The sequence below is a fragment of the Macaca nemestrina genome, chromosome 3 (assembly GCF_043159975.1).
Source record: "Macaca nemestrina isolate mMacNem1 chromosome 3, mMacNem.hap1, whole genome shotgun sequence".
Taxonomy (NCBI): Eukaryota; Metazoa; Chordata; class Mammalia; order Primates; family Cercopithecidae; genus Macaca; species Macaca nemestrina.
The window spans coordinates 182,740,845-182,761,513 of NC_092127.1; the positions used below are offsets into that span (position 1 = coordinate 182,740,845).

General features: G+C 42.9%; 1 protein-coding gene across 1 annotated transcript; it reads left to right on the forward strand.

Annotated features, from left to right (window-relative positions):
• Positions 1-259: 259 nt before the first annotated feature.
• LOC105487918 (small ribosomal subunit protein uS13) lies at positions 260-791 on the forward strand. The gene has a single exon (XM_011751590.2). The coding sequence runs from the start codon at positions 292-294 to the stop codon at positions 748-750; it is 459 nt and encodes a 152-aa protein (XP_011749892.2). The 5' UTR covers positions 260-291; the 3' UTR covers positions 751-791.
• The last annotated feature ends 19,878 nt before the right edge of the window (positions 792-20,669 follow it).

The window sequence follows — 20,669 nt, forward strand, 5'->3', positions numbered from 1 at the left end:
TTGAGAGGCCATGTGGTATAGTGGTCAAATCATAGGACTGAGGGTCAGAAGAGCTGGTCTGAACTGTGGCCCCTTTCTGCCCTCGTTGTATGCCCTTCTTGAGTCATCAGAATCACAGTTTCAGTTTCCACAGCTGTAAAATGAGGACAACAAGAGCATCTCCCTTGTCTTTCTCAGGGTGGTGGTGAGATCAAACAAGATGGTGCATGGGAAAATGTTTTGAAAAATTCTATAAAAGATTGGGCTTTTCCTTCCACAGGAGGCCTACACGCCACCACTTGTGCTGCCGCCATGTCTCTAGTGATCCCTGAAAAGTTCCAGCATATTTTGCGAGTACTCAACACCAACATCGATGGGCGGCGGAAAATAGCCTTTGCCATCACTGCCATTAAGGGTGTGGGCCGAAGATATGCTCATGTGGTGTTGAGGAAAGCAGACATTGACCTCACCAAGAGGGCGGGAGAACTCACTGAGGATGAGGTGGAACGTGTGATCACCATTATGCAGAATCCACGCCAGTACAAGATCCCAGACTGGTTCTTGAACAGACAGAAGGATGTAAAGGATGGAAAATATAGCCAGGTCCTAGCCAATGGTCTGGACAACAAGCTCCGTGAAGACCTGGAGCGACTGAAGAAGATTCGGGCCCATAGAGGGCTGCGCCACTTCTGGGGCCTTCGTGTCCGAGGCCAGCACGCCAAGACCACTGGCCGCCGTGGCCTCACCGTGGGTGTGTCCAAGAAGAAATAAGTCTGTAGGCCTTGTCTGTTAATAAATAGTTTATATACCTTAAAAAAAAAAAGATTGGGCTTTTATGAGCACTGTGGACATCCCGGGTTCAGTTCCTGGCTGCCCATCTCCTTCTGGTGCAGCTGAAGGTAGGAACCAGGAGTTATAGCATTTCTCACTTTTTGCAACTCATCACCTTCCTGTCTGAGGCTTGCAAACTAGGTTTCATTTACCACTGCTCCTGCACTCCATCACTTAATGGGCAACCTAATTGGAAACCATTTGTCCAGATATAAATGTTCATCTATAATTGTGGAGACCAAAGTAGTCCAAATAATTTTTGGTGACACGATCCACTTTGAAACTCTTTCTGGTGGACCTATGGAGAGCAAACATACCTACCATGCTTCCCTTGTAAGTAATTATCTATTCAGACTTCTTGCTGGCATTTTCTGAAATGTTAATGGAACATTAAATTCCAGTTTATTTCAGAACCCCTGTTTCTGCTAAAAAAGTTTCTCAGGGAAATTTTAAAAATGACAGCTAGACAGATAGATAAATAAAACACAAGAGCAAGCTATTCTCTTTACCCAAGTAATTCCCTTCTAAAATGCAAAACACAAACAGGCATGGTGGCTAATGTATGTTATCCTAGCACTTTAGGAGGCCAAGGCAGGCAGATTACTTGAGCCCAGGAGTTCCAGAACAAGCTGGGCAAGTTGGCGAACCCTGTCTCTACAAAAAATACAAAAATTAGCCAGTCATGGTGGTGAGTGCCTGTAGTACCAGTTACTCGGGAGGCTGAGGTGGGAGGATCACCTGAGCCTTGCGGATGTTGAGGTTTGCAGTGAGCCATGATTGTGCCACTGCACTCTAGCCAGGGCAACAAAACAAGAAGCAAGACCATGTGTAAAAAAGGAAGGAAGGAAGGAAGGAAGGAAGGAAGGAAGGAAGGAAGGAAGGAAGGAGGGAAGGAGGGAAGGAGGGAAGGAGGGAAGGAAGGAAGGAGGGAAGGAAGGAAATTATAGCACAAAGGGAGAAATTAAAGTTTTAAAGCATAGTCACAAAAATGGAATTTAGAGATTTTCAAAAACTCATAGTATTTATTTTTTTCTTCCCAACATGGAGTCTTGCTCTGTCACCCAGGCTAGAGGGCAGTGGCCTGGCCTGATCTTGGCTCACTGCAACCTCCGCACCCCCAGGTTCAAGCAATTCTCTTGCTCAGCTTCCCAAGTAGCTGGAATTACAGGTGCATGCCACAAAGCCTGGCTGATTTTTGTATTTTTAGTAGAGCTGGGGTTTCACTATGTTGGCCAGGCTGGTCTCGAACCCTGACCTTGTGATCCACCTGCCTCAGCCTCCCAAAGTGCTGGGATTATAGGGATGAGCCATCGTGCCCAGCCAACTCATACTATTTCAACTTTGAGAAGCATTCTCCCTATCCCATCTTTGGGTCCATTATACATGCTGAGAATTCCTGTCCTGGAGACAATGGGCCATATTAGAATATCCAGTCATTTCTTTCTGGGTTATCTTTAAGATAGCAGAGGGGATCCTTCAGGAAAGAGGGAGCCTTCACTGGTTGCATCCTCCCTGAAGCCTTCTTGGAGCCTCCTCCCCATGAGAGGCAGGCAGGACTATTTTCTCTTTGCCTCCAAGTGGTACCCATTTCTTTTCCATTATTCTTTACTCATTTATACAGTACTTAGTTTTTTCATCTGTGTCAATGGACCATGAGCTCCCCAAGGACAGGGACTAGGTCTCATTCACTTTGGCGCATCTAATGACTATTTGTAGGTAGAAGGCATGAAACAAATCATCCAAGGTCACCATCTCAAACCCTCATCAGCCCTCACCAGGATGACTGCAACAGCCTCCTAACTGGTTTTTCTGACATTCCTTTGTCCTTCTCTGAACCATGTTCCCCTAGCAGCCAAGGAAGGCTTTAAGGTAAAAATCAGATTAGTCTTTCCGCTGTTTAATATCTTCTGATGCCAACTCCTGTCCTCACAATCAGTCCCAACTTCTCAGCATGGCTCAGGGGGCTTTTTGTCATCTTGACCTGGTTTAGCTCTCCAGCCTCATCTCTGTCTACTCTCCCCTCAGCTGAAGTTCCAGCCACCAGCAAACTACCATATTTCCCTAAATACATCCTATCTTCTCACATAATAGTAACTGATATTATAGAGCACTTGCTATGCTGTATACTTTATAATGGCTCTGTCTGCATCGTTAGTAAACCTCACACAGCCCTATATCATAGTCATTATTATTATTATTCCCTTTTTACAGCTGAGAAAACTGAGATTTGGTAAAGAAAGGAAACTGCTTCAGGCCAGATAGTTAAAGGCAGCTAAAAGTTATAAACAGGCCTGTGACTGACTCCAGAGTCTGTGATTTTGTCTACCACATTTCATTGAAGAAGAGGTGGTTTTCATGCTTAAGGAAATTTCATCTAGCTGAGAAGATGTGACTCTACCCAAATAAAGAGAAGTCACTGTATAAGAGTAACTCCAATGCCATGCTGAGAAGTGGGAGCTGAGTTTCTGAGGGACAGTCTGAGAGACGATGATGATCTTCTAGCAGAGAGGTGGTCTAATTCTAGTGTTGGCTGGTTGGGAAAAATAAGAGTGAGTTGAAAGTAAGCAGCGAGAAGGGGGAAGTCTGGACCACCCAGTAAGGATGCATTTGCAAGAGTTCTGACATGAGACAAAAGTGGAGGCTGTGCAATTGCAAAGAAAAGGACTGGTCCCACAGGCATTTAAAAACCACCTTGGGCTATAATTTTCTCTTTAATGAAACTGCTGATCCTGCTGTTATTCATGTCTGAGGACCTCAGAGGCATTTTAGAGACACCCCCTGGTGGCCATTTGCCACTGTGTGTGGCACTTAAAAAGCCCTCAGTGAGGGTTCAGGAGCCCCAGGTAGGCTTGACTCCTGGTGGAATAGCCTTAGGCAACTCATTGAAGCATCGTGGGTGATTGCCACATCTGTCATGGCAGCTCATTGAAGCATCATGGGTGATTGCCACATCTGTCATGCCAGGTGATCTGCTCATTGTATCCACCAATCAAATTGGAGTTTTGGCTTAGAAATACTGTTTCAGGACTTGGGAGTTCTCACCATGCATCAAGAGCTGTGAGTAACAGTGGGATCAGGTCTCGCTCCTCCTCTCCCTCAGGATGACACACCCAGTGAGACTGTCACTAATCACTGCTTCTGCAGTGTAAAACAGTGTGTGTGTGTATTAAAGACCTCACTTAAAAGCAAGGAGGAGAGACAAGGGTGTTCTGACAAGCATCCTAGCATCGTAGCCAAAGCAGAGGTGAGTCAGTTACATAAAAGCCCTGATAGGGCCCCCTCGGTGCTGATCTGAGTCCTGTGCAAACTCAACCTGTTGAAAACAAGCCAGAGGCCTCCAGAACCTTCAGCCGGGAAGAAAGGGAATTAGGATTCAGTCAAAGGGAACCTTAGTAAGAGCACAAAGCAGACACAGAGTAGGACTTAACTATATCCAGTCATAGTTTGAGAAAATTGATTCTTTTTTTTTTTTTTTAACATTTATTCATTCACTCTGCATTTTATAAGCATCCACTTATTACGTGGGTTTACTTGACTGTTGAACTGAACAGTTTCTTCTCCATGTGGAGAAGAAACACATCTTGTTCATCACCCTGTCATCAGGGCTACAATCGACAGTGGTGGACGCTCAGCTGAATGCCCCGGGGCTGGACCCCAGCCTCTGCTCTTGCTTACTAGGGCTGCTTTAGCCTGGAGGAACAGCCAGAATAAATGACGACTTCTTCCCGTAAACACAAGGTACTGTCTGTTTGTTTATCTGCACACCTTAAGAACTATGTGCTCCTAGAAGGAGCATGTTTTCAAATTGGTGGGCTCCAAAACGGAGTTTTCTAATTAGCACAAACATGTTCTTTATGCCAGAAGTGGCCATAGGTATTATGGGCCTAATGTTACGCTACTCTACTGCTGTATTTTTTTCAGGTAACGTTTATTCGGCACAATTGTATACCAGGTGTGATGTTCAGTTGTCCCCAGGTGTTCGGTCCTGCCCCATCACACAGATATGAATAGGGCAAAATACTGACTTTCGGTCCTGTAGGGAGACAGGCATATAACTAAGCAGTTTAAGGTAAGTTTTGACAAATATGCATGCACAGAAAGTAGGGGTACTTCCTGTGGTCTGGGTAGTGATGGAAAACTTCCAAAAAGTGACTTCTGGTTAGGTTTGGAAGAATGAGTAGGGTTTAGCCAGGAGAAGTGTGGGGACATGTTGCAGCCCAAGAACGGAGATGTGAGTAGACATAATGAATGTGAGCAAACTACAAGTTTCATAGGTCTGATAGGAACCAGAATGTATACTTTTTTAGACTCAAGTCAGATAAGTCCTTCTCCAGGAAGTCTTCCTGGATCCCTAGAGAAGGAGGGACGTATTCTCTTTTATTACTGCCCCGGACCTATTATCAGCTTCTGTTATTGTATTTGCCACATAGCACTGCAAACATTTATAATACGTGTATTTCCCTGTTAGACCGGGAGCTTGTTGAGATCAGAGAGTTAGTGTCTTTTTTATCTTTGTTTAGTAAATTGCACATGCTCTAGAACAGAGTAGGCGCTTCCTGCACATTTACTGAAGTAAATTCGTACATGGAGAATATGAAGAAGGTGTTCTTCCTCCCAGAGCCGAGTTGAGGGACAGATTATCTCTGTATTCATTACATTTAGGGGGCCTCCAAAATCTTTCTTGAATTTTTTAATGTAGATCTTTCTACCTAATCATAGAAACATATACATACATGTACATGTGTGTCTTAGATATACACTGGAAGCATTTATATCCAATTTATCAGTGCCTCTTTCTGGGGAGAGGGGTGGGAGGAGGGCAGTGGGGGACTATTTTAGGACCACTGGATGTGACTGTTTACAATGTGCACCCTATTTTCAAGAAGACCATTCATTTAGGAGTGAGTCTGTACTTTACAAATTTAAACAACAAAAAATAATCATAAAGGAAAACATCATGAGACTGTCAGTTATTTTTTACTTTCTTTTCAGGGTTTTTCTGTATTTCTCCAAAATATCCAAAAATGTATAGGCCTGGCTTTCATATTAAAAAGCTGTTAAAGTTAGTAAATAGTGGACAATTTAAGAAATATTAAAAAGCATAAAGGAGAAAATAAAAATGACCCACATTTTACCAGCCCCCAAATCTACAATTAACATTTTACTTAATAAAGTTTGTTTAATTTTTTGACTTAAAATATTATGTTTTTTTCTTTGAGTAATTTTGGATAATACAGAAATATACAAATAAAAAAATTCATTTCATCACTCAGAGATGACCCACTGTTGACACTTTTTGCATTTTCTTGCAGCCTTTTTCTATATTAGTTACAATCATAGCTCCCATTTGGTGAGTGTTTAATTTGAGCCTGGCAATGTGCTAAGTTCTTGCCAGACCTCTCGTTTAATTCCCACATAAGCCTGTGAGGTGGGAATTGTCAGCCCCACCTCAAAGAAGATACAAACTAAACATTAAGAAACTTGGATCCGCGGTGGCTCAAGCCTATAATCCCAGCACTTTGGGAGGCCGAGACGGGCGGATCACGAGGTCAGGAAATCGAGAGACGATCCCGGCTAACACGGTGAAACCCCGTCTCTACTAAAAAATACAAAAAATCTAGCCAGGCGAGGTGGCGCGAGCCTGTAGTCCCAGCTACTCGGGAGGCTGAGGCAGGAGAATGGCGTAAACCCGGGAGGCGGAGATTGCAGTGAGCTGAGATCCGGCCACTGCACTCCAGCCTGGGTGACAGAGCAAGACTCCGTTTCAAAAAAAAAAAAAAGAAACTTGGATCCTCTGCAATGTGAACCTAATGTTGTCTGACTCTAAACTTAATATTCTTAACGATTACAATTTACTCCTTCATAGTTGCACATGCCCACACACACACACTTGCTGTACACACAGACACACACAAGCTGTGGTCACATTGTGTCTTCCACTTAGTCATTTTTTTTTTTTTTTGGTATTATTTGGTGTGCGTCTTATGAGGTCATGTAAAAATACTTTTAGAAATGTTTGGCAATTTTTAAAAGTTATATTTTAAGCAAATCAGTCTTGACTCAATTTTCCATTGACTGCTGGCCTTTGCCATCAGGCCTCCAGACATACTACATATCCAGTCCTCTGGGCTTTTTACTCCTTTATTCCTGCTTCCTCCTCAAACTGGGAGTAGGAAAAGCTGGGCAAGCTTTACTCATTTGTACTCAGAAGCTGTCAGGAAACTAACTGCCAAAATGCCTGCACTTTATGGCAGTACCTCATATGGGCATTGCTCTGAAGTCTCAAAGCCTTTCTTGCGAGTGTGTGTGTGTGTGTGCATGTGTGTGTGTGTTTAATGTGAATAACTTTGTCTGACTGAGACGGCATTTTCAAAATGGAGAAATTAATGGACAGGTTAAGCAATCAGGATACTATAAAATATTTAGCAAGGATTGCGACAAGCATTTAGGACATAGAGCACAAAACTTTTAGTAGACTGCAAACTGTTCACAAAAAAGTGGAAGAGATCACTGTGGGTTTTCTCAGCTCTGATATGTTAATCATGTGTATTGTGAATTCCCAGGGGGACCCAGAGTAACTGGTGCTCCCCAAACTTTCTTGACTAAGAACCTATTGAAGTGCAGGCAGCGTTCTTGGATAACTAGCATTCTGAAGTACATAGTTTGAGAACTACTAATCTACAGGTTTTCTATATAATGTTAATTCACTAATTTATTTTTACTCAATAGCTAATTAGGTCCTGGCTACTCGAAGTATGGTCTGTGGACCAGTGGTGTCTGCTTCCTCTAGGAGCTCCTTAGAAATACAGAAGCTGTGTTCTACCTCCCCTGTCCTTCCCCACATAGACAGATTTAGAATCTGCATTTTAATAAGATTGACAGGTCGTACACAGGAATAGTAAAGTTAGAAGCAGACACACTGCTGATAAGGACACAAAAGTTGTTAATATAGAAGTCACACAGAGTTCAATTTAATAAAGTGTTTCACACATGTATTTAAGGTAATGTACAGTAAACACAGGAAGTGAAAAATGTATTTGGACACTGCTTTCTCAAAATGCTGGTCATTTCCTCTGAGGGTATATTCTGGTGTTGGCTCAACAAGGAACTCAAACAACTGTGAGCCCACAGCTTTCTCTGAGTCCTTTTTCTTGTCCTTTTTAGGAGAGGGTGCAGTCCCATAGCATGTCCACATTTGGAACCGGTATGACATGCAGCCACATCCCATCAGCTAATAGCACTAGGTGGTGAGGCCCCTGGAGAGGGGTTTCAGCTGGGAACACACAGCTAAAGCCCCTTTAATTGCCCAGTCAGCTGTCAGGGCTGTAAACACATTTCTTCCCATTCAGAGCCATTTGCCCCTCTCTGTGACCTCTCATGGCTCTCAGACCCTAGCCACGTGGCCCAGATGGCATAATCTGTCAGGCCGAAGCAGGTGATAGTAGGGCTTGCTGTTAGGTAATCAGTGACTATAATTAGCTGGGGTGGAAGGGATAATGGGACCAACTGCAGGGCTGTGGGGAGGGGGCTGGGGCCAGGGGAAGCCCTGGATGGATGAGAGGGAGCCCAGTAGGAGGGAGGCTTGTTACCTGCCCTCCTTATTTCTCCTTTCCCCTTCCTCCTTCTTCCTCTAGTATTATGTTTTCTAGCACATGGAGTATGTGTGTGCTGGAGGCGTCATCCTCAATGAGGGAGGTCAGGGTTGAGCACTGGCAATTCAGTAAGTGAGTCGTTTGGCAGCCCTGATCAATTTTATTTCACAGAAGCTGTTCCAGAAATCTATGGTGCTTTGGTAATTAGTTGGCTACAAGGACCTTGTGGGAGCAAGGGTCAGGGTGGGGGTGGTGTGCTGTAGAGGTTTAGAACTTGATTCTGGGGAGTCAGACACACTGGCATTCAGACCCTGGCTCTGCTGTCACCAGCCAGGTGAGCTTAGGCTGGTGTAGCAGCCTCTCTGCGTCTCTTACAATAACAGCTCCCAATGCTCAACTTCTGGGCATGTTGTCAGTGCCAAGTAAACATGGCCATCAACACTTCCTGAAACATGCTTAATCTATAGTAGATACTCTGAAAATATCATTTTATTTCTCCTTTCTTTCTTGATAGGAATGATTTTGTACATGATGTCCATGATATGGAAATAACCAACCAAAAAATTGCTATTAACAGATCTTAGAAGGTGTCTTTGATAACAGGTGAAACTCGGTTATGTTTATCAAAAAGAGGTTGACAGGTGGCTGGGTGCACTGACTCACACCTGCAAGCCCAGCACTTTGGGAGGCTGAGGCAGGTGTATTGCTTGAGGTCAGGAGTTCGAGACCAGCTTGACCAACATGATGAAACCCCCCCCCCACTTCTACTAAAAATACAAAAATTAGCTGGGCATGGTGGCACGTGCCTGTAGTCCCAGCAACTCTGGAGGCTGAGGCAAGGGAATTGCTTGAACCTGGGGATGGAGGTTGTAGTGAGCTGAGATCTCACCACTGCACTCCAGCCTGGGCAACAAAGCAAGACTCTGTCTCAAAGTCTAAAACAAACAAACAAACAAAACAAGAGGTTGACAGATAAAGCTGGCTTTGTTTGTAACTTTTATCAGGAGAACTGTCCCTTCATTTTCTAAATCAAAGCGAAAGAGATAGCGCAGTCTACGAGTAAACATTGAAGCCTTGTGTATTTGTCCTGTGGCCACAGATGATGGTTTTCCTGGAACAGAACGTGCATTGTGGAGTGCACTGGACACATTGTTGGAGCTTGTCCACTTCTGTTTTGTTGAAGGTCTAAACTTCTCCTCTCATCTATCCTCTCCACCTCCTAGAATTGTTTTCTCCTTTTTCCCCTCCCTTAATAAAAAATACATATATAATTAATAGCTGTAAGCTACTTATATGTCCAGCTATGAATATATATCTCTATATATATCCTATATATCTCTCTCTATATAGCCTATATATATCTATACATCCTATATCTCTCCATATATATCCTATATATATCTATATATATCCTATATACATCTCCCTCTATATCCTATATATATCTCTATATATATCCTATATATATACCTAGAGATGAAAAAAGGTAACAAAAACCACCTATAATTTCAGAAATAACCAGTTAACACTTTGGTTTATATTCTACATCCATCTGGACACAGATATTACTTTTTCATCAAAATGAGTCATATTTGCTCACTTGGTACATGTTTCCCCCTGCCCCCCTTAATATATTCAATCTTATTCTATGTCAAAAGGTACATTTCTATAACATCATTTAAAAGTTTTTTTGTATAATAGTTTGTTGACTCTTAATGGGCAGAATCGTACCAATCTTTTTTTCCTCACTATTTTTTCAGTTGAGATAATTCACATACCATAAAATTCACCCCTTTAAAGTGTAGCTTTTAGTGTTTCCACAAAGTTGTGTAGCTTTTAGTGTTCAGTAGCTTTTAGTGTTTCCACAAAGTTGTGTAATTCTGTTACTGAATTTCAGAACATTTCTTATCCATTTGAGGTCACTCCCTATTCCCTGCCTCCTCCAACCCCTAGCTAATGGTAACTAGAGTACTGTTAAGATGCCATGAACTATTTGAGTCAGCTCTTCATAGTTGGATATGTAAGTTGCTTACAGCTATTTATTATTTCAAACAATACTATAATGATCAGTCTGTACAACTGTAGTCCAATTAGATTATATTTTTGAGCTGTCAAGGTTAATACACACATGTTGTTTAAATTTGAAAAGGAGTGTTACATTTGGGATCATGTGGTTTTGGGAAAATTGAGAATTAAATCTCTAAATCTGCAGAATGTTAAACATTGGAGCTTTCCCAAGGAAAATACTCAAAAAGACTTAAGCGATAACAAAAGTGGTCATTGCAAAATTGCTTTTGCAAATAACTACCTGTGGAGTTTGCCAGATGTTTGAAGTTATGAAATTATACTACTCTGCAGTTTTGCAGTAGAGGTTAATTCCTCACTCCACCCCTTGAGTGACAGTCAAAATTGTGTTTTGTGTCCCTCTGAACAGCATGAGGACCTGGTAGAGAGAGGAGGTGTGAGGTGGAACCAATTCTGTTTATAATTTTTAGGACTGATTTTGAAAGTTTGACTTAAAAAAATAGATCTTAATCTGATATAAAAAATCTGGTAATTACATTTAAAAGCCCTGTATACCTTTGCACACACAGACTGTATTTAAACATTCATTCCAATAATAATTATTATAATACTTCACATGAATTGGAGAGTTATGAGACTATGAGGCCCAGGTGTTATGTATGCTAAGTGTTTCATATTCATTATTTCATTCCACAGCCTTGCAAAATCATCTATTAGATTGTTTAAAAAATGGATGTCATAAGTTTGCACAAGGTAAATGATGGTCAAGTAACAAGCTACTCGTGGTGTCGGTTTGGCATGTCCATTGTTCCTTAGTCATTTATTCCTTCCCAGTGCCTGACTCACTGCCTGCAGTCTGCACCACCCCATCTCTATCCTTACCTGAGAACCACATGAGAAATGGGCAGGGCTGGGCCTTAGTGGAGAGAGCATGGTTTGAATCTTGGTCCTACCACTTCCATGCCACCTTGGGCAAGTTACTTGGTGACTCTGGCTCAGCTTCCTTATCTGTACAATGAAGATAAGAGTATCTGCTTTAAGCATTTGTGGTGCCAGCTAAATAATTCTATGACATGAAGCTAAGAAGTGTGTAAGCTCTCACTTGCTGTGGCAGGGTTGATCCAGCCTTGAGGTGACAGCACCAAGCCTGTCACCAGAGATAGTTACAGAAGAGATCTCAGTGATCAGCCATCTCCCCCCATCCTTTTACATTTGGGAAACCCGGGGGCTCCAGAGAGGAAGTGACTGTGAAAAATTACATTGCTTGTCAGCAGCAGAATCTTTCTAATGATTCTCTGAAGTGATCTGCTTAGTTCCTGTTTACGTTCCTCTAAAGCAAAGACTGTAGTGGCTTTATAAGCGTCTGAGAGCTGTGCTCTATTTCTGTACTCTTGCTCCCAGGGTTCCCTTATTTAGTCTTTGCTCTAATACACAGCTCAGGGGTTACTGGACTCCCTTGCATTGTCCCAGCACTGGGATTGACTGTGTGTTTAATCGCCACTGACAACCAGGCACTGTGCCCTCAGTACATTCTAACAAATGCCCTGTGAGAGAAACCAACATAGTCATTTTGCAGATGTGGAAACAGAGGCAGAAATAAGAAGCTGTGCCTAAGGTCACCCAGATACAAAATGAAGAAAACTTAGGAAAATTGCATCGTGATCAAGAGCTCTGACCTTGGCAAGTTTCTTAGCCCATTTGTCTCCTTGCTTTCTGTAAAATGGAGTAATAAGAGTATCTGCCCTAAAAGGAGGTGGTAGGGATTATTAACGCTTGTAAAGTGCTTGGAGGAATGCCTGGCACATAGTATGAGCTCGATAAATGTCAGCCTTAAACACAACAAACAAAACCAAACTGCTTCTAAAGTTTGTGTCCTTTCTGCAACTCCCTGACGCCTCACAAGGAATCAGGGAATTGAATTCCTACTTAGAAACTCGGAGCAAGGTTAAAGATTGCAAGGCGTTGGAAAGTGTGGCCTACTTAGAAAGCATAGTCACTCACATACACACACACATAGCTACTTTTAATAGCTGGTAAGAGCCAGAGAAAATCCAATTACAGATGAGTCAATCGATTAAAAAAAAAGAGGGCAGAATAAATGAAAGAATGTTGGAGAGACACAGAACCAAATTACAACCGGATAATAGAATTAAGGTCTGTAGAACAAACCAGGAGAAATAACAAAGGGATACAGGCTGGAGACGCTTTCACAGCTTTGTAATGATTTGATTCTTTCTGAACCCCTAGACTCCAAAGAGCGGTTATAGGACCAACGCCCCAAACAAGTGGGTGGATCAGAAACAGCCGGAATTGTGTTTGGCAAATCATAGTTTGTGGAGAAATGAACCACGTGTGGCCTGGGGAAGAAGAGGATTGTGTTTGAGTTAAACAGATGCTCCTAGTTAAGGGTGAGAGTCGCGGGCCCAGATGCAAGCCGACTTCGATTAGCAAAGGTATAGCCTTGCTCCAAAATATTGTTTGCTAAGACATTCTTCCTTTGTTTTCAAAGAAACATCTCTCCGTTAAATAGGATTACTCTCTTGTGTATACCTAAGCCAAAGCAAAACACATGCACTTTTCATTTTATTTTTCAGGTTGCGGGGACAGCAAGGTGGGGCTGTTAATTTCAGCACCAACCTCTACAGCTGTGTCTATTATTGGTGGGCTCTAGAATAACATCCGTTTCTATGTATTTATGGAAAGGCGTTCTTAACTAGGCCACATAAAAAGCGAGCGCATCTATAAATAAATTAAGGAGGCTGCAAGGCGCGGGCGGCTGCCCCTCTGCTGCGGCCTCGCAGGCCCTGCCGCGCAGCTGTCGTCTTTGTGCCCGGCTTTGCGCGCTCCATTGTGGACGCGATTACCCCGGCCTGGGGCGGCGCGTGCGGGGGCGGGGCGCACCTTCGCCGCCGACGGCTGGGGATTGGCTCCAGGGTCTAGGCTGGGCTACTTCGCGACTCGGGCTGGCCTTGCTGGGCTGCGAGGTTCATGGCCTGTGACTTGGCGGGTGCAGGTGACCTGGCGGCGGTCACTTCCTGGGAGCCAGCTGCAGCTACCCGGGCTCAGGCTGGGCTGGACTGACAGATGGTGACGTTGGGGGTGGGCGTAGGGTGGGGCAGGGGGAGGACAGTACAAAACAAGAATAAGAAAATGACTGGATAGACAAGATTAAACAGGTCAAAGCTGGGGTAGGGAGGATACGGATGAGGGAAACTTCTTTCAAAGCTTGAGAGCCCAATCCTTTCTTTCCACCTTAGGATGGGTGCCCCTCCTGGGCTCCTCCCTCTGGAACAGGCGTGAAGGATCCGAGTTCTACTTGCAGGTGGAGATTTAAGATAATAAAGGCAGTACTTTTCACTAGAGAAATGGAGCAAAGAGCTTCTATATGCTTGGCAATCATTTCTGGGTTTTGTAGGAATCTTGTCTCGAAAAGGATCTCGTTGTGGTCCCTGGACCTGCGCCAACAGTTTCTCCAGTTCAAAAAGCAGACTCGGGGCCCGCAGAGCCACCGAGTCAGAACCTGCTGTTTTCTAGGATCTCCTGGAGGTTCCTGGATAGACTCCATTTGAAAAAGCTCTGGTCTGCAGCACTGATTCTTAACCCTGGCAGAAGTTATGAGTTGAATTGTGTTCTTCAAAATGATGTTGAAGTCCTAATCCGCAGAACCTGTGAATGTGACCTTATTTGGAAATAGGGTCTTCACAAATGATCAAGTTAAGATGAGGCTATTAGAATGGATGGACCCAAATCCAACGTGACTGTGTTCATATAAAAAGGGGAAATTGAAGCACTGAGACAGATGTGAACACAGGGAGGATTTAATGTGAAGATGAAGGCAGAGATCAGGGTAATGCATCTTCAAGACAAGGAAAGCCAAAGTCTGATGGGAACCACCAGGTGCTAGGAGTGAGGCATGGAACAGATTTTCCCTCATGGCCTTCAGAAGGAACCAACCCTATCTGCACTTTGGTCTCCCACTTCTAACTTCCAGAACTGTAAGACAACATATTTCTGTTGTTTAAACCACCTTGTTTGTGATACTTTGTTACAACAGCACTAGCAAACCAATACACCTGGGTACTCCTAAGAATAACCCAGGTTTCTGAGCTCACATCTGAAATGTTTTCAATCAGAATACCTAGGAGTGGGGCCAATGGAACAGCATTTTCTAAATATCCCTTGGGTGATTCTAAGGTAGTTGGGAGTTTGGGAACTAGTGAGCCTGTCTCCCTTCCTTTGCAGTGTGGTGCAGAAGGAAGAGAGTTAGAGCTGAGGCCGACGATGTAAGATCTGCTCTTACTTCTTGCTGCATGACTGGGTAAGTCATGGCCTCTCTGAGCCTTACAGTGTTCTCCCTAAATCCAGATGCTTGCCTTCACCAGCTACCTGGGAAGCTTCTAGTGATGACGATTCATCACCTGATGGGGCATCCCAATCTATCATGGAAAGTTTGAACTGCTTAGAGAAATCTTTAAATACAGTCAAAACCTGCTGTGATTATCTCCATGATAAAGACGAGGAAACTGATGTCCTGAGAGATTAAGTAACTTGCCCAAGGCCAAACAGTCAGTATGGGGCCGACTGTGGATTGAATGCAGGCAGCTGTCAGAATCTATCCTCCTGGCCACTTGTAATACCCAGACTGACATAAGTTTACAAAGGGCTATCACACTGGTGACTCAAACCAGACTCCTGCCAGCCCTGGGAGACAGAGACCCAGCGTCCATTTCTGACCCTCAAACCTGGATTGTGTGGGTGGTGTATGAGGCTGGAGGAGGCATCCTGTGAACCATCTAGGCCTCCTGGGCATGGAATTTGCCATGTGTGCAATCTAGAACCTGAATGAGTTGGACGGGGATGCCAGGGTATGAATTTGATTCTTGTGTCAGGGCCTGCACCTGACCCCAACTCCCTCAGTAACCTGGGGCAGTCTGTCTTGCTCTGTGGTCCTCAGTGTTCACACCTGTGAGACGGGGCTAATAGAATCTACCTTTCCTACCTTGTAGCAGTCTTGGGGGCTCCAGTGAGATCACAGATAGGAATATGCCTTGTGAGTCACAAATATGATCGTTACTACAGCTTCGCCTGAGAAGAGAACTTAGCTATTTCCATGAAAAGACCTCTCCTCACTAGGGCAACTCTGGCAATTGCTCCTCCTCACCAACCATTTTATTTCTGCTCATTTCTACCAGCCATTTCCTTCCAGGCTTGGGCCGAAGTGGGGTTTGGAGAAGGGAATCAGTCAGGGGTGAGGTCTTGTAGGAAGCAGTAAGTTCAGTAATATACTGCCCTACTTTCAGGACACACCCTTTGATCTCCGAAATCAAAGACAATGTGCCCCGCTCCCTTCTAAATAGATTATACCTGAGCTGCATTTTCGTTTTCTTTATGTTTTTATTTTAAGTTCCAGGATACATGTGCAGGACATGCAGATTTGTTACATAGGTAAACATGTGCTATGGTGACTTGCTGCACATATCAACCCATCACCTAGGTATTAAGCCCCACATGCATTAGCTATTTATTCTGATGCTCTCCCTGCCCCCATACCGCCCCCCCACCCAGAGGCCCCAGTGTGTGTTGCTCCCCTCTGTGCCCATGTGTTCTCATTGTTCAGCTCCCACTTATAAGTGAGAACATGTGGTGTTTGGTTTTCTGTTTCTGCATTAGTTTGTTGAGGATGATGGCTTCCTGCTTCATCCATGTCCCTGTAAAGGACAGGATCTCATTCCTTTTTATGGATGCATAGTATTCCATGGTGTATATGTACCACATTTTCTTTTTTTTATTATTATACTTTAAGTTCTAGGGTACATGTGCGCAACGTGCGGGTTTTGTTACATATGTATACGTGTGCCGTGTTGGTGTGCTTCACCCATTAACTCATCATTTGCATTAGGTACTTGAAATACCTGACTTGCATTTTATAAGGGTGGGTCTGTCTGTTCCTTCTTTCCCTTAGAAATCTGAATGCCCCTTCATCTCCTCCCCACCTCCATACACCTCCACTAATAGGCAGGGCCTGGTTCACCCATCAGAGTCTAAAATTCCCAGTAGTATTATGATTCCCATCCCCTATTTTCTCATTGATGTTTTTTATTCATTCATTCCTCCGGTATTCCCTTGGTGTTTACTCTGTTCCAGATGCTGTGTGGGTACTAGGAATATCAAGTGGATTAAGATGAGCTCCTTGCTCCAGAAACTTACAAGCAATCTAATGTTAAAGCTGCACATAACTCATATTGGTTCTCAAGGTTGTCTCTGCTTACAGGCCTCATAATAAACCTTCTCCTTTCCCTTGCAGTGTGGTGGAGAAGAAAGAGAGTTGGAGCTGAGGCAGATGATGTAAGATCTGCTCTTACTTCTTGCTGTGTGACCTTGGGTAAGTCATAGCCTCTCTGAGCCTACATATTTATCTGCAAATTTAGATCAGCAATAAAGATATAAGATTCAGTGAGAGTTAACTATGAGCCAGCTGCTATTCTAAGTGCTTTACTTATGTCAACAGTTAACAACTTTAGGAGATAAATGTTAATGTCTTTATTTTACACATGAAGCAACTGAGACATAGAGAAGTTAATTAATTTATCAGGAATCACAAAACTAATTGCTTGCAGAACAAGAGTCAAGCCTAGGCTATCTGATTCCAGAACCCAGGTCCCTAACCCTCTGTATTAACCTGCTTCCATAAGCTGCCCATTATTCCAGTTTACCTTAGGGGGTCTGTGAACAGATATAACTACTCTAATGAATGCATGAAGAAGGGGGAGGAGGTAGAAGAGGAGGAGGTGCCAGGAAAAGAAGGAGAAACAATTCCTTCTTTGGCAAAGAAGTCTTACATGTCTTTACCAAAAGGTCTTAACATTTTCTCAAAAAAATTTTTTTTCTTATTTAGTTGCACATATACAACAAGTCTTCTATAATAGGGAAAAATAAGAGGGAGATGTAGAGGAAATAAAAAGGATGAAGTTTTTCCCATTTTAGGAACTTTGGGTAAAAAAAACCATTGAGTGTGCAGATTGTGTATCAGACATTGTGTTGGATACTCTTGTATGAATAATCTATAATCTATCGATTGATTGAGGGATGATATAATCCTACACACTACAGAGGTATTAATATCCCAGTTTTACAGATGAGGATATGGAGGCTTAGAGAGGTGACATGCCTTATTCAGGGACGGTTAGTGGCAGAGCCTGGATTTTACCCAAGAAAATTCTGATTGCCAAGCCAATGTTCTTATATCTCTCTTAGCTCTTGAACAGACAGGAGTTAGCAAATCTCCTGTGTAGCTGAAATTCAGTCTTCTCTCCTCTTCCTTCCTTCATTGATTAGTAATTTTCAGAGCAATTTCTACATACTGTTAATCCATGGATAATTCAACAAAAGCAATTCCACAATCCCAGCTTTTAGGGAGATGTGTTTGTATATATATATAAATTGTTTATATAAATATGTTTTATTTATATATATGTATTTTTTTCCCTTGTATGAAGGCTTGATAATTCCTATATGGAATAAGCTATTGATCTGAAGGAGCCAAAGAAGGCTCTAGTCTTGGATTGAATACTAAATTTTATGTGATGCTACCAAGCCATATCTTTTTTAAAAATATACTTAATTTTGTTAGAGGCATTTTAGTTTCACAGCAAATTTGAGAGGAAGGTACAGATATTTCCCATATCTCTCCTACCCCCACAAAACCACAGCTTCCTCAATTATTAGCATCCCTCACCAGAGTGATACATTTGCTACAATTGATGTAGCTACATTGATGTATCATAATCAGCTAAAGTCCATAGTTTACATTGGGGTTTGTTCATATTTTGGCTTTTTAAATCAATAGTTTGTGGGGAACAGGAGGTGTTCGGTTACATGGATAAGTTATTTAGGTGTGATTTCTGAGATTTTGGTGCACCCATCACCCGAGCAGTGTACACTGCACCCCGTGTGTAGTCTCTTATTCCTCAACCTCCTCCTACCCTTCCCCGCAAGTCCCCAGAATTCATTATGTTATTCTTGTGCCTTTGCATCCTCATAGCTTAGGGAGCCATAGTTTTAAATTATTATATAATTTTATCTTCCGTAACATACAAGATTTACCCGAGGAATCCCTACTTCAAATAAAAACTCTGGTGCCCGAAGGAGAGGCTTATTCTATCTCTCTCCTCCTCACTTCTGGTTTGTTAGGATCTGGATTTGAGTGCTGCTTCCTGTGCCACGCCGACTTGATTTGTACAACCCAAAGGTCAGGGCAGCAAAGCCGGGGGAGCTGTTTCTTTCTAACTTCAAGAACTCATGGGACTAGGTACATTAAAAACAGGGTTATTCCCAGTTCTTTTTGTTGCTTAAATAGATTGGCTTTTCAGTAGTATGTTCTGTGCCAGTAGTTCTAAGCTATCACAGGTAACAAAATCATAATTAAAATGATGTGTGTGAAGTTAATGTTGGTGAAAAAACGCATGTAAAGCTGTACAGTGCAAGAATGGGCAAAATCAAAGGCATTTTTTTTTCCCTTTTGCAAGGGAGGCATGTATAAATTCAACTAAACTCAACTAAACATGCTCATAGAAAACCTAAAGCCCAAGATATGTACACTTCCTTAAAAAGGAGAAGGTTAAAGGAAAATGGTACCTATTTAATCCCTATATTGTGCCAGGCAGTTAGACTCTTTCACTGGACTCTCTCCTTTAATCCTCCCAACAACTCTGAAATGAATCTATTATTATAAAGTAGGCATGGAATTATTTGAGATGATGCAAATAAGATACCAAGTCGAGTGCCTGGAACATAGTAATTGTTCAAGAATATGTTGCTTAATGTCCACAGAGATTCAACGACTTGCCTATGATCACACATCTAAGGAGAGGCAGAACAGGGATCCCATGCAGACAGATTTGGTCCCAAGATCACTCATACACTCATGGTGCTACCAAGGCACATTTTTTGCAGGAAAGACAAAAGACAACCTTTGATTTATTATTATTTTTTAAATGACCTGGAATTCTAATTCCCCAGGGCCAGTCTTGTCTCTGGCCTTTTTTGTTAGTTTTTCCCTGATTCTCTACTTATCCACTCTAATTAGTAAGAGACCACCATATAGTCCCCATTTTAGCCCCTTTCCCAGCTCAAAATCTGAAAAGAAACATGAGAACTCAGAAAACACTGGAAGACATCACTATTACGGGCCTTTCTCAAGTCCCATACTAGTGAGTCCTTCTCTCCATTGTGACTCACATCCCATCACCCTTCCTCCTCCCAGGACAAACAGGGTTATGACTCACTGTGGCTTCTGACAGCCTTAAAAGAACCATGAACTTGTGCCCAACCCTTGAAGGTCAAGGAGTACTATCATTCTTTAAGCCACACCATTGTGAACATACTTTTTCCTTTAGCCAAGGGGAACTCCATGCCTCTGTGGGTTTTTCCCTTTAGACTAATATATTTCTTCTTGGTTCCACCCTGAGAGGACTGTCAGTCAAGGGGGGCATTTTTGGGTTTGAGGTCAGCTTACAAAAGCTGCAGGGCAGAGGCCTTAGGTGAATTCTGGGGATTTACAAAAGAATCAGAGACTGGGGAAGCCAAGTGTTCTGTGAAGTGAAGCTTATCAGGAATAATTCTAGCAAAAGCAGGGACCCCTCAGTGCTATGTCATTACGGGCCTCTGGGCCTGTGGCTTCATGGGCAGGAGATAATTAGCAGACAGCTCATCCTGGAGGAAAGCATAGAATGAGCTTTGGAACTAGTTCCCCTGCCTCCAGTTTGGCTTCCTTCCAGCTTGCCCCATTATCATGTCATGCTCACGCTAAAGATCTTTAATGCTTCCCTTTCATCTCTATTTAACAAGGGGAAGAATATTTTTATAGCTTAAATGGAAAGGAAACAAGAAACACACCTCTTCTACTATGCCTCCCTGCTTTACCTGAACAACTGCTCCTGGTTCTCCAAGGCTCAGCTCCGCTGTTGCCTCTTCTGATTTGCCAAGTGGGGCTAGGTGCCTGCTCTGTGCATTTGTTACACACTTTGAACTCCTTCTAGCCCAGCCCTAATGCATTGTACTTTGGTTTTGCATTTAGTCATCTAGCTTCCCAACCATGCCATGAGCTCCTCAATGGACAGGGCCTTGTTAGCTCTAGCAGCATAGTAGGCATTCAAAATGGTGGGCACTGTAGCAGGGTGGTTGAGAAACTTATCTGCGTCTCATTTGATGCCACAGAGTTACTGGAAATGAAGGAAAGGCGTT

Bases quoted from the DNA above. Each gene is read 5' to 3' on its own strand.
- LOC105487918 (XM_011751590.2), top strand. From the start codon at position 292: ATGTCTCTAGTGATCCCTGAAAAGTTCCAGCATATTTTGCGAGTACTC.